Raw genomic sequence first — 13,328 nt, 5'->3', positions numbered from 1 at the left:
ACAAAGCTTTTATTTTCTGGTAAAGCATTGTGAAGCCCAGACACAGGGTGGAAGTCTCATTTCATCTATTGTTTCTGCATGACGTCATCGCGGGGGCGGGGTTATGCAGATTGAGGCGAGGAATCAAAGGGAGGATGCGCGCCTCGGCCCCTCCCATCAGCACCATCCTCTGAGGTGTGTCTGCGCCCCCGGAGCTGCAGACAGACGGCGAGCGGAGAGCCAGGCTGCCGACGACCCCGTCCCTCTGCCCGGACCCGGATCACACGGACCATGGCGTCAAAATGTCCCAAGTGCGACAAGACGGTGTATTTCGGTGAGTGCGGAGGGGGGGGGGGGGGGGGGGGGGTTACCGTGGGTGTCAGGGTGGAAGAGTCTGGTGTCCTCAGTCCTTCATTTCGTTTCATCCACAAAGGCAGTTTCATGGTCCGGGTCCGTGGATCCTCCACCCTGACTGCAGGCCAAGCAGCTGCACCACAGAGGGACAGAGGCCCCGAGGGGACTATCAACCACTGACAAACTCTTAAAAATGTATGAATCTGTATTTTATGAAATAATTGTATTTTGTCATTTGAATTCAATAAGCTACATCGTGTCTGACAGATGTGTGGCTGCAGAATACCTCATTTGGACAAAAGGCAGCGTCTGATGATGGATCAGGTTTTAAATCGGCGGCTGTTGTTGTCCATGATTTGAAAAGACTCGTCAGTAATAAAGCTACAGCCTCAGGAGCAGATTTGACTGCAGATTAGATCAACACGCCTTAGTCTTCAGGGCGTTGTGAAGGGTATTTTAATTGACTAATGGATTAATCAACTAATTGGCAGATTAATTGATAAAGAAAAAAATGATTAGTTGCAGGTCTCATTCATAAAGTGACTTGAGTCCAGTCCAGGGGTCGGGCTCAGCCCTGACACTAAAGTCAGATCAGCCTGACAAGGTTTAACTATAGAAATACAGGCTGAGACGAAGGAGGTCCATCCAGCCACTAACTGTTTACATCCCAATAACAAAGGTCGAGTTTGAAGGCAGTGGTGAGAACCATGAGTCTGAATATTACATGTGTTCACTACCTCAGGCCTGAATCTGATAACCCTCTGATTATCTGACTAGCTCTGTGTCAGCATCCTTACCCTCTAAGATACAACAGCACCAGCGTGGACAGTGTGTGGACAGAGTGGACAGTGTCCGGTGGACCTCAGGTGGTTAGTCCCAGGCTGGACCTGGCCTCAATTCAGACCAGGGACCTCTCTCTGTGGATGAGAGTACAGTGAGCCCCTCCCAGACCTGAAACCAGCTTCTTTACACTGACGTCTGTTTTCACTGTTGAATGGAAGAGCCGCTGGTTTATGTGGTTGATCTCCGGTTACTGGACATTTGCTTTTCTAGTTAACAGGAGAAAAGAGGTTTCATCTTCTCGTCAGGGAGAGAAGTTAGTGGCTGTGTATCAGTTTTCAGCTTCTTCTCTTTTTGGAGCCGCGCCACATGGCGCTGTAAATAATTTATTGATTGCTCATGCTTCATTGTATCGATTGATTTTCTTTCTGTTCATTCCTCCTCATTTCTCTGGAGAGCAGCAGCAAACCACGCCCTGCTGCCTCAACCCAACACCACACAGGCCTGAAACTCTGCAGGAAATCTGATGCTCAGATTTGTTTCCCTCAGGCTGCTGTTGTTTTCAGGTGCAGGGTAAATTTACTGTGGTTGAAATGCGTTTAATAAATCCTGACTGAACAGAGATGCTGATCTAGAAAATAAAGAATAACAGTGGGTTAATGTGATTAGTTCAGTAGAAGAACCAAACTGCTCCCTGTGTGTCAAGGTGACTTACTGTCACATATCACAGTGCCAGGCCGGCCAGTCACGGAGTCTGAGCAGGAAGGGTCATGTTGTATCCAGGCCTGTGTATCTGCAGGGGTATTTTGGGAGGAGGACAAACAGATAAATGACTGTTAGTGAAACCCCCCCTCTGTCGTTTCTACAGACGCCTCTGTGAATGAAACTGTTGAGCAGTTTGGACAAAGGCTTTTCCTGAGGGACTGTGCAAACATTTTTGGGGGAGAGGAGGGTTTAAAGGTCTCATATGACATAAAATACAGATCTAACGAGGAGTGGGAGGCTCGCTGTTTCCAGTCTGTTCAGTAAGCTGTGCTCATTAAAACCAACATTAGATTGGTTTTGGTTTCCTCATATAACTCTCTCCAACAGATAATGGTATTTCCCAAAATGTCCGTTCCTTTAAAACTTTTTTAGGGTTTTAGGGTTAAGTTTAGAATTTGGTTTGGGTTTGGGTTTAGGTTCAGGTTTACAGCAGGTTTAGGTTCAGGTTTTTTTTTTTTTTTTTTTTGGGCCTTTATGCCTTTATTGATAGGGCAGTTGAGAGAGACAGGAAATTGGGAGGCAGAGAGAGGAGAATGACACGCAGGATAGTGCCGCTCGGAGCGGGATTCAAACCGGGGCCGCCTGCAGTGAGGACTACAGCCTCAACACATGGGGCGGGTTTAGGTTCAGGTTTACAGCAGGTTTAGGTTCAGGTTTGGGTTTAGGTTCAGGTTTACAGCAGGTTTAGGTTCAGGCTCAGTAGCAGTACAGTAGCTGTGATAGTAAAGGACAGCACTGAATGGATGTCGTGTGGATACAGCTGCAGGGCTGGAGGAACAGACTAAAGGTTGGAATTGATATGAGAATGAAAATCTCTGGGTCATGGAGCTGCTCTTCAGACCTGGTGGAGGGAACTCTCTTCAGGTTGACATGAACTCTTGACTTCGACCTGTTCATCACAGGATGAACTGCTCTGCTGTGACGTTTCGCTCGCTGTGTCCTGTCCATTCAGTGAAACAGCTGCTGCTCTGTGTAGAGCTACACACTCACCACCTCACACAGTGCAAGCGCCAAGATGTATTTGGTGTGAACAGTCACATTTAACTTTTGGTATCTGAGGGATCCTTTAAAACTGTGATACTGAGAAGCTGTCTGTCTGTGTTTATGTTTCTTTGCCTCTTGCTGTCTGCCTTTCTGAACCTGTTGACCACAATATTTTATTTTTTACACTTCCTGCTTTTCTATCTAACACAGTATTGGTGACGAGTTTGAGAAGCTGAATTTTTCACTGTTTCTGAATGTGTTTCAGTCAAATGCAGCTTTTAATGGATTTCCTGCTCTAATATTTATAATCCACATCTTCCTCTTCTTCTTGTACTTCACCATGTTTGAGTATATTTTAGCAGCAGTGTTATAATCTTAGTACTGATGTGTGTTTTCTGGACCATCTGTGTTAATCCACCTCCTGTGAACACATTTCAGTTTCACTTGAGGCCAAATCTTCTTAGATTTTGTGCTTTTTTTGGAGCAGCCTGTTAAAACCTGGTCATCCAGACTCGAGCAGTTTGATGTGAAGCCTGATTTCTGTCTCCTCTTCCTCCACAGCGGAGAAGGTGTCGTCTTTGGGGAAAGATTGGCACAAGTTTTGTCTGAAATGTGAACGCTGCAGCAAGACGTTGAATCCAGGAGGCCACGCTGAGGTAGGAGGAGCTGACCTCAGGACAGCCACTTCACAGGGTCTTAGGTAAAAGTCATGTGACTCCATGTGAGACCAATTAGCTGCACTGAGACTTATAAATGTAACTCTCCCTCCTAAATGTGGTGGAGTGCAGATATGAAGTGACAATAAAAATACTCAAGTACCTTAAAGTTGTATTCTGTGACAACAAATGAGCAAACACCCTTTGTTTCTCTCTTTGTCACTGAATAACTCATGAACTTTTACATACATGTCTTTAGTTGAAGTTTTACAGGAAAAGACAGATCAGTTTTAAGCAGGTCAGATCACAGAGTGGACTGACACTGATATTCAGCTCTTTTGTATCGTGTTGTAAGTTGTTGTGGAAGGAGAAAATAACAGAGAAACGTATAAACTCCTGGTTCCTCTGTTCTTTGGCCGCATGTGAATCCAAACAGACTGAAAACACAAATGTGTTCAACTAACAACGTTTTCTCTTCACCTTTGCCCTCCGTCCCTCCCTCTTGTGTTTCCAGCATGATGGGAAGCCTTACTGCCACAAGCCCTGCTACGCCGCCCTCTTTGGGCCAAAAGGTGCACGTTTCTTCTCGTTCTCACTTCCACTGTGGAAATGATCCATACTGATCATTTCCAGGTTTGTTCATGCAAATGTGTGTGTTTTAGGTGTGAACATCGGCGGGGCTGGTTCCTACGTGTACGACGCTCCTGTCAACGAAGCCCCTGCAGCCGTTTCCATGGAAACAGATGCAAAACCAGAGGAGGTGAAAAAAGCTCCTGCGCGGGGACCAGTGAAGGGTGAGAAATACTCATGTGTTACAGGAAGAGGAACCTGTGGACGGATCAGGTTCAGTTTAGGTCACTGCGACATACTGAAGACATGAGCAGAGGATTTTAAGGCAGGAAATCAAAATGACGAAAGGAGAAACTGACAGAGGAAGAAAATATATCAAACTATAAACTGATAGAGAGCTGACGGAGATGAAGATGTTTTCATCAAAGTGAAGATTTGAAGACGTAGCAGGAAGGATGATGTGAGAGAAACACGAACACAAGCTGCCTGTGTTAACAAGTTGTTACACAAGCAGAACAGATTAACAGTGTTCAGTCATTGCTGATAAAGCTGCAGTCTCTGCACAGCAAGTATACATTATTCCAATGCGCTGCTTCTCTTCCAGCTGCCAGCTTTTCCTCCTTCTCCGGAGGACCCAACATCTGCCCCAGATGCAACAAGACGGTGTATTTCGGTGAGAAGATACAGTAGCTCCCTCATAGCTCTCTACATGCAAGTGTCTGCACTGGCATCGCAGTGACTAAATCGGCTAGTTGCCATAGTGACTCAACAATGGTGTGTGTGTGTGCGTGTGTGCGTGCGTGCGTGCGTGTGTGCATGTGTGTGTGTGTGTGTGTGTGTGTGTGTGTGTGTGTGTGTGTGTGTGTGTGCGCGTGCAGCTGAGAAGGTGTCGTCTCTCGGAAAGAACTGGCACCGGCCCTGTCTGCGCTGTGAGAGATGCAGTAAGACTCTGGCCCCTGGGAGCCACGCAGAGGTGAGACATGGGAGGGGGGAGTCAACTGTACAACAATATGAGACTCACAAAACGGTGCTTCCTGGTATTTGTTGTGATTTTAGTGCGTTTAACCAGGTAGAAGAATTGACCACAGCCTGACAAACACGTTCAGACTCAGAGATGTGAGTCACCATCACTGACTCTCAGACATCTTTACTTTGTGGTCGTCCAGGCGGTCACACACCGAGACTCACCACAACCTTTATCATATAAACCTGCTCTGACATGAAACACTCACGACATCACGCTTCATTTTCCAGGCAGAAATGTCTGAATTTGATACATTTTGACGACAGATTTCTGATCAGACCGTTTTGCAACTGGTCCAATCAGTAAGAAGAGTTTACCCCGAGTCAAAGCATGTCCCCTGACACGGCCCTCGAACAGGCCGGGGTTCTTGGCCCTTACAGGAGACATACACTTATAATACACTGGTAATAGGTGTATGACAGGTGGACAGGATTCCTACAGAGACAGAGTAAGATCCTTTTTGTTTAAGCAGAAACACCACCAGACTCCACTGACAGAACCATGAATTTTACCTCACACAGCACGATCGATGTGTGTCACAGTGCGACTTTCAGAGGTGGAAGAAGAATTCAGACAAAACCCACCTACATTTCAATGCAATCAGGTGTTTTACTCTGCGTTTGCTGTAGCGCTAAGATCGATGTTTGTAGTTCACACTTGATTCCTGTGGGTGTTTCTGTCTTTGCACTGTAGCCAGGCTGGTAGTAGAGGTCATGTTGCATCATTAGCCAGAAAATGAACCAACAAACATGGATGGAGCTGAGGGGGAGCTGAAAACTCGTCTGTTTCCACTTCCATGCTGATCTTATGTTGCTGAAACTTTAGGTACAATGACACACAGGAGGAGTTAAGTGGAATTCTTGTTTTTCTGTTGCAGCATGATGGACAGCCGTACTGCCACAAACCTTGCTACGCTGTGCTCTTTGGACCCAAAGGTATGAGCTCCAGAGAGAAGCCTGAGAGAGGAGATGTAAAACTACACTGAGACGGTTTTTGGTTCTTAAAACCACAAATATATCTTCTGATGGAGATCAACACTTCAGATAAAACACTGGAGAAGTTAAAACATGGAGCTTTAAAGTCTTACAGAAAATATTTTTCTCTCATATAAATCTTTGCAGATACATGTTTTAATTGTTCAGGTTTTCAGGTATCCCTTGTTCTGGATAATCCAGAGGAACCAGGACTTTATTTCTCAAAAGACAAGTTGCTTTTGAGTTTTTTTAATGTGTTGGATTAATGTGTCTCAGAGGAAATGATCTGAAAACATCTGCAGAGCTTTCTGCAAGGCCTGACACCACATGTAGAATTTTTTTATTTGGGTGAACTGCCCGTGTGAAGCGAAAGGCTGTGTGTCCTGCTCTCTCAGGTGTAAACACTGGAGGCGTCGGCAGCTACATCTACGACGATCCTGAGGCGGAGGCGCAGCCCTGAGCCCGGCGCTGACTCCAGCACCCAGACGAAGCTCCACCTCCAGGACCCTCAACTATGTCTCTTTGATTTGCCTTCAAATGTCGAGGTGACAAACGATATGTATTGCACTCACAGGGATGGATATGTAGATGTTTATGTTGTACTTGTATATTGTTTATATATCTATTTTTTGTACTGAAACAGACCTTTAATATGTCCTCCTGCGCGAGTTTCAGATTGGCCTTTCAGTTTCTTGGTTCTCTTTGCCAAACACTTATTAGCCTAGTATGTGGTGGATTAAAGCGTCTGTGTTTTTTCACTCACAACTGATAGTTTTTCAGACTTTTGTGCACTTACAACATATAATGTATGAAAAGTACCAGCCCACCAGTTTATTGTCAGTGTTTTTTGAACAAGTTGATCCAGACTGTAAAATGAAGGACGGCGTAGACGTAGTGCTGAAGGTGAGTTTGGGTTCTGTTGTGAACGTTTCTACAGTAAAACTGTGTCATACCAAACCTGTGTTCAGTGTCGGTGGATGTGTGTTTGTTTGCTCCTTTATTACAAAGCAGCAGCAACACTCACGAGATATAATTAGACTAACTTTATATAGATCAGTGGCTCCCAACCTTTTACAACTCATGACCCACTTGAAAACACACATCTGACCCCGGAACAATGTGGAGGCCGAATTAAGCTTTCTCAGAGCACTTTTCATTTTAATGATAACGAATGAACAAACCAGAGGAAACTCTCTTTGCTTTTAATTCTTCCTGCTGTTAACCAGTGATCCAGTTTGTCCAGTTTTTGCCGTGGATTTAATACGAGAATTTTCTGACATTTTATTTTTACATTTAATCAATTACTAGAGAAAACAATTGTCAAGACAGGTTCATATGAAGATAATTGCAGCGTCACAGTTCTCCTATGATGGTGTAATAATAACTCGGGGATTTTCTGACTGTTGCCACACACAGATAAAATTATGCAACTGTACATCAAACGGGCTGTTAGCTGACAGGCCCAGCTCTGGTTTCTGTCAGTCCCTCACTGTGCTGCTGACAGAGCACTGCAGCTGCGCACTGCAGCTGCGCACTGGGCTCCTCCTGAGAAAGGTGCAGCCAAACACAATGTGAAACGTCACTGACAGGATGACGTTGGCAACACCTCTTACTGGAAGCAGGGCACCGGAAGAGGAGGTGCATACCAAGCTACCACGAAAATACCGGAAGTTGGGAGAATTTGTCTACAAAATAACAGTGTAGAGGGCGACAATAATGACACCCTATAAATAAGCTGCAGTAACAAGTGATGAAGAGTAATAAAGTATAGTCAAGTACAATAATTAGGCACAAATTCGAGGTAGACGTATTTTATGCTACATTATAGGTCAACAGCAACTTACACTTTGTACTTTTTACCCCACTACATTTATTTAAATGCTATAATCACTTATCTTGCAGTTCTACATTTTACACGCCAAACATTTCATCATCTCATCTCGTCATTAGAAAATATAACATGTCTAACAAATCAAATTAGGCTTCTTTCCAGCAACAACAATGAAATGTTGCTTATGCATATATTAGTAAGCATTATGATCCAATGACATTCAATAAAAATTGTAAAAACATAATTAATATTTTAATATCTTAGTTTCAGTATATTTAAATTTGACTATTTTTTTAGCCCAGTGGAAAACAGCAATTACTGCAACATTCATGTTGCTAAATAGCGTTATATAATAATAAGTGTTAAGTAAATATAAATGAAACTTTCTTTTACTATTTCAGGCTACTGCCTACAGCCCAACCTTGCTTGCATAAAGAATATAGTGATGGAAGAATCTTCAAATTCTCACATTTTAGAAGCTGGAATCATAAAATGTTGGTATTCTGACATGAAGAATGACTTAAAGACTATCAGGATAGCTCATTTCTGTCAATCAACAATTGACTATTAATTTCAGCTCAAGTACTTTGATCTACTGCAAAGCATGGAATTAAATAAGCGTTTCATATCATTTGTCTCCGATCCGGACTCTGCCTGTGCTGTGTGAACAGAACATTCAGGCACTGCATCTCTGCTTCGCCCACTTGTCAATAAGTCGTCTTATTTTGAAAACCATCACCGGAAGTCCCGTCTTTTATTTTGGATAGCTGGGTATTTGTGGCGCTTCTTCCTCTTCCTGTCAGTGCTCGGACGCCGTCTCTGACCGGGACGTCCCCCGATGTTCGTCGCTGCAGAAACAGTTCAACCCGACAGGTTTCCACGCAGGAACCTCTGAGACCAGAATAAAACGTTATACTCGTTAAGCAGATCTTTCGGCGGGAGGGAAACCGAGATAGGAGAAGTGTGTTATCCACGAAGCTAACTGTTAGCTTGTGACGTCGTTAGCTAACCCAACCTGGCCTGTTTATGTTCCCGCCGCTTCAGAGGAATGCTGCACGGATCTCCGGCTCACGGCGATGAAGCCAACATCGGCAACGTCGAAAACAACAACCCGGCGACGCTGCTCCCGGGCGGCGACGGGCAGAACTCGGGCAACAAAGCGAGGCAGGCGCTGCTGAGGAAAGGAGGGCGGAAGCTGCGGGCGACGGCGCCGCTGCACCACCAGAAACCCCCGAGAAGCAGCCCCAACACCCGCCTGGCCGACCACAACAACAACACTCAGCCCGGTGCCGAGCTCCCTGCCGGTTCCCAGACCGTGCTGACCCTGCATCACCTCAAACAGGGGGCCAGGAAAGAGGTTGGTTCCCGGTTGTAGCCGCTGTGATCCGCGGTGCTGCAGCTGCTAGAGCCGCAAGGCTTCACTGACAAACACGTTGTTACAGCTATTTAAACCTGATGTGACCTGATCAGCCAGGTCACCGATTAACTCTCATAAAACAGTTCACATAAGGACCCAGGTCATTTATCTAAGCACCAAAACACACTGTAAAAATACCACAGTGCTTTTGATTCAGTGTATATGTGTTTTTATCTCAATCAAAAACTATACAAATTCAAATAGTGAGAAAAAGCCATCACAGTTAGTCACAGCCCCTCAGGTTGGACTGAAGTATCCCTCCTCTCAGCTTTGATGAAAGTTTTCACACCTGAAATGTGAATGTTTGGATCTGCATGGTCTCTGTAAAATCACAACAGCATAATTCACTATTTTCTGAAATTTCATAAACCAAAAGATTGATCAATCAATCCTGATAATAATCAGTTGAAAGTAATGTTTAGATGCAATACCACAGTTGTTTAAGACATGTGCTCACAAGTTGTCATGAAAAAGATTTAATTTTTTTTGTTAAACATTTAGTTCCTAACAAAATGTTCATGGATTCTTGAAGTGAAGTGGATTTAATGTTGGATAAATCTGCTCTTGTGCCTGAGGCAGTTAGAAGTGACGCAGTTACTAATCCTTGCAGTGTAGAGAGTAGTCATGTGATGGACAAGCCCGTCTTCCTCTTTCTGCCGGCTGCTTCGCTGAGAAGTGCCCCGGGCTGTGCAATGCTGACAGGCTTGTCTGCAAAGTCATAGAGGAGAGGAAGTGGCAGGTTTCAGGTTTCGTAACACTCGAGAGAAAAGGCCTCACAATAGTTTTATAGTGTAGGTAGTGCGGCTTTGTGACAGCACAGTGGGTTGTTGACTTGTTTAAGCTTGTAGTTATTATGAGCAGGCACTGACATGTGTTCTACAACACGTGATAGTTATTGAAAAAAGACTCCTGTGGAATTACCGGTAGTAGAAAACATTTTGAATAGGATCTAACTTTGTGTGTGTCTGTATGTGGGTGGTTCAGGGACAGAAGAAAAGTTGGGACGTGGGGTTCGTGAAAGAGGTTTGAGTGTGATTAAGGTTTGAGCTCAGGACAAACTTGTGTACAGATGAAAAGGCCAAATAATCACTTACTGAAGGTTTGAGACTGTTTCTGGGGATCAGTATAAATTGTCACACTCAACATGACATTCATTCAGTTTTCAGTAATAGGATTACAGTTCTCACATCGCTGAATTTAAAAACTGTTTGTTTGTGTTTTGTAGCTGCTGAAATCCAAAGGTGGCAGATCGGAGCTGGGAGTCCAAACTGCCCGCAGCCACCCCCGACACGAGCAAGTGACCCAAAATGTGAACACCCGGACCCACAAGCCCAAAACACAAGACCAAACCCCCGGTGCTTCTCACCCTGCAAAGAAGAAGGATCACAGCAGCCCCAACAAGCCTCCACCCCGAGAGCAGAAGAAACCGCTCCACGCCTCCAACAACCTCAAGGTCATGAGTGCACCGCCTGCTGAAATGGTGCCAGAATACCTCAAAGATGGGGAGAAAGTCTACGCCGGAGCTAAGTTCAGTGAGCCGCCCTCACCCAGTGTCTTACCTAAACCACCCAGTCACTGGGTCGGAGAAAACGAGCCTCAGCTCAGCAACCAAAGCCGAGAGCAGATGACTGTTCATTTAAAGTCGCTGCTGAAGGTTCAAGACACGTCGTGACCACAGGAGCAGACCGAGCCCAGGTCTGAGTGACAGGACGCCAACAACTGGAAGGTTTATAATGCAGTAAATGGAGTTTGGCCTTTAACACACTGCAATATGATGTAGGGAGTTTTTATGAGCTTTAGTACAGTTTCCCATCAGCCAACGCGCTGCCTGCGTGTGTGAACATCCTGTAGATGCTGTGTTGTTGCTGGGGATGTGACTGACATGCTGTGTATGTCAGTGTTTTATCAAATCTTTTCTGCCTTGTCGTCTCCAGAGAAAAGAGGAAATGACACGTTTCTGTGTTTGAAAGAAGTAAATGTGAAAGTTTCTCCAGCAGCAACATCATCGGTGCCTCGTGTTTACAATATGCAAAAAGATGACGGCACTTTCTTTGTGAACACTTGTGAGGTGGCAGCCTTGAGTTGATTGACTTTTTAAAGAGCTTGTGTAAATGTACATAATATGTTGTAAACATATATTTGTGTTTATTTTTCCTTGTTATTTTAACTGAGATTCTAGTTTTGTTACTGAGGTTTTTCCAAAAAAAAAAAAAAAAAAAAAAACGCATAAAGAGAAGAGAGTCCCCTGCAAACTGAGGCACTTTGTTACAGCTCCTTCAGTGTGAGGCATGGTGGATGTAAGTGAGACTTTTCTTACAGATTTGCACTGAAAACAACGTGGAGGGGCAGGAAACCTCACTTTGACGCTCCCCAGCGTGACCAGCCACGTCGATGAATTCACCAGCCAGACTACAGCACAGCAGAGGGCTCCAGCTCCTGGTTGCTCACCTTTCAAAATGGCTCAAATAGCAGACTAATCCAAAAATTTGCCAGCTGGTGGCCGGAGAACTCCCCCTTCCCTGAACACGGGTCCAGCCGGTGGAGGTGAATCAGGGACTGTGAAGCTGACGAGGCTGTCGCAGCCTCGGTGAGCTGAAGAGTCTCACACCCAGCTGCTGCAGAAAGCCAGACCCCAGCATCCAGAACAAGTGCTTTTCTTTAACCTCATTGCACTGATCCAGAGTACGTCCACATCGATCCAGCTCGGTTTAAAAAGCAGGCTGTCCACACGGAGCAGGTGTGTCTTGTCTCCCACCTGCATGTAGCTGTTACAGCTTTGACAAAACAGTATTTTAATCACAGAACGCTGTCGTACGAGGACAATCTGTAGTAGCCTCTGCTCTTCTTTGAATAGTTAGGACACGCAGCTCAGCGTTTGTTACTAACCTGTTGATGTTGTCAGTAGATGTCATGATTAAAGCTTAAATCATTAGTCATTCAACAGAAAATAATCTGCAGCTGTTTGATAATTATTATTTATTCCTTTGTACAAGTGAAAACAGCTTCCAGCTTCTCAAAGTTTTTCTAAAACCGTTGTATTTACTGAATCTCTGGGTGGTGGACGGTTGGAAATCATTAGTTACAGGCTTAGTCGTGATGATAAAATCCTCATTTGCAGAGCGCAGCAGCTGGAGGAGGACTGCTGGTTAACATGTAGTGTTTATGAGCTGCAATCGTCCTCCAAATGTTCCTTCTGCAGGAAAGACAGATCAGTTAGTGAGGACAAGTATAACGAGCAGGAGGGGACAGAGGAGGGGTTTACGGAGGGTCTGTCCCACTCTGATTTCAGCTTTAATGGCAGCTTAGTTGCTGGATGAAGAGATGAAGCTGTGGCGGCCGTGTGGACGGAGGTCGTCGCTCGTGTAGATTCAGTGTGTGTGTCACAGCGTTTTAAAACTGCCGCAGCTTCATGTGGACGTAGTCTCACTGTGTCTGGATGTGATGTGTTTTTAAAGGGGACTTGTTTTCACATACCTCTTCTTTAACTTCAGAGCACATTGATGTTTACAGAGCGAGCCGTATGTGTTGAGCTGTTAGTCACAGCCGATCATGTGATCATGTACCACGTGTGCTTTTTTTTTTTTTATTGTAATGTTTCTGTGGATGCAGGCAGCTGCTGGATTTTGTCTCTTGACCTCTGTCATGTAATTGGAAAATTGTATTAATGTAGCAAAAACTGCCCATTCTATTGCAGTGTTTTAACATATTTTCATTCCATTTATAAGAATATGAGAATAATAACAACTCACCTCCATCCTATAATTTGAAAAAAAAGAATTTTATGAAGCATTTCATATCTAAATTATATTAAAATATTGGTTATCCCTACTGTGTGTCACTGTGTGTTTATTACAGGTCAGCTGTAGGTCTTCGTGTCTTCTGCCAAAGAAAAGAATATTGTTATGAAACAGAGTGAAAAAGATTTGATTTAGTTTTTAAATAACTTCAACACTAAAAACAATAACACTTAATTTCTGGAGATTCTCTACATTGT

General features: G+C 44.4%; 2 protein-coding genes across 2 annotated transcripts; both read left to right on the top strand.

The window, feature by feature from the left end:
• The first annotated feature begins 122 nt into the window (after nucleotides 1-122).
• LOC139612125 (cysteine-rich protein 2-like) lies at nucleotides 123-7,043 on the top strand. The gene is made up of 8 exons (XM_071467361.1): nucleotides 123-313; nucleotides 3,424-3,518; nucleotides 4,033-4,090; nucleotides 4,181-4,312; nucleotides 4,693-4,761; nucleotides 4,967-5,061; nucleotides 5,990-6,047; nucleotides 6,482-7,043. The coding sequence occupies exons 1-8, from the start codon at nucleotides 271-273 to the stop codon at nucleotides 6,544-6,546; spliced, it is 615 nt and encodes a 204-aa protein (XP_071323462.1). The 5' UTR covers nucleotides 123-270; the 3' UTR covers nucleotides 6,547-7,043.
• Nucleotides 7,044-8,575: 1,532 nt separating this feature from the next.
• On the top strand, nucleotides 8,576-13,162 carry pnrc1 (proline-rich nuclear receptor coactivator 1). The gene is made up of 2 exons (XM_071467357.1): nucleotides 8,576-9,274; nucleotides 10,560-13,162. Exons 1-2 carry the CDS (start codon nucleotides 8,966-8,968, stop codon nucleotides 11,004-11,006), a joined length of 756 nt encoding a protein of 251 aa, XP_071323458.1. The 5' UTR covers nucleotides 8,576-8,965; the 3' UTR covers nucleotides 11,007-13,162.
• Nucleotides 13,163-13,328: the final 166 nt, after the last annotated feature.

This window comes from Trachinotus anak, unplaced genomic scaffold, assembly GCF_046630095.1.
Source record: "Trachinotus anak isolate AG129_WGS33_773 ecotype Australia unplaced genomic scaffold, CSIRO_AGI_Tana_v1 ptg000031l, whole genome shotgun sequence".
Classification (NCBI taxonomy): Eukaryota; Metazoa; Chordata; class Actinopteri; order Carangiformes; family Carangidae; genus Trachinotus; species Trachinotus anak.
Note: the sequence above shows the minus strand (reverse complement) of the source record. Positions and strands in the feature narration are given on the sequence as shown.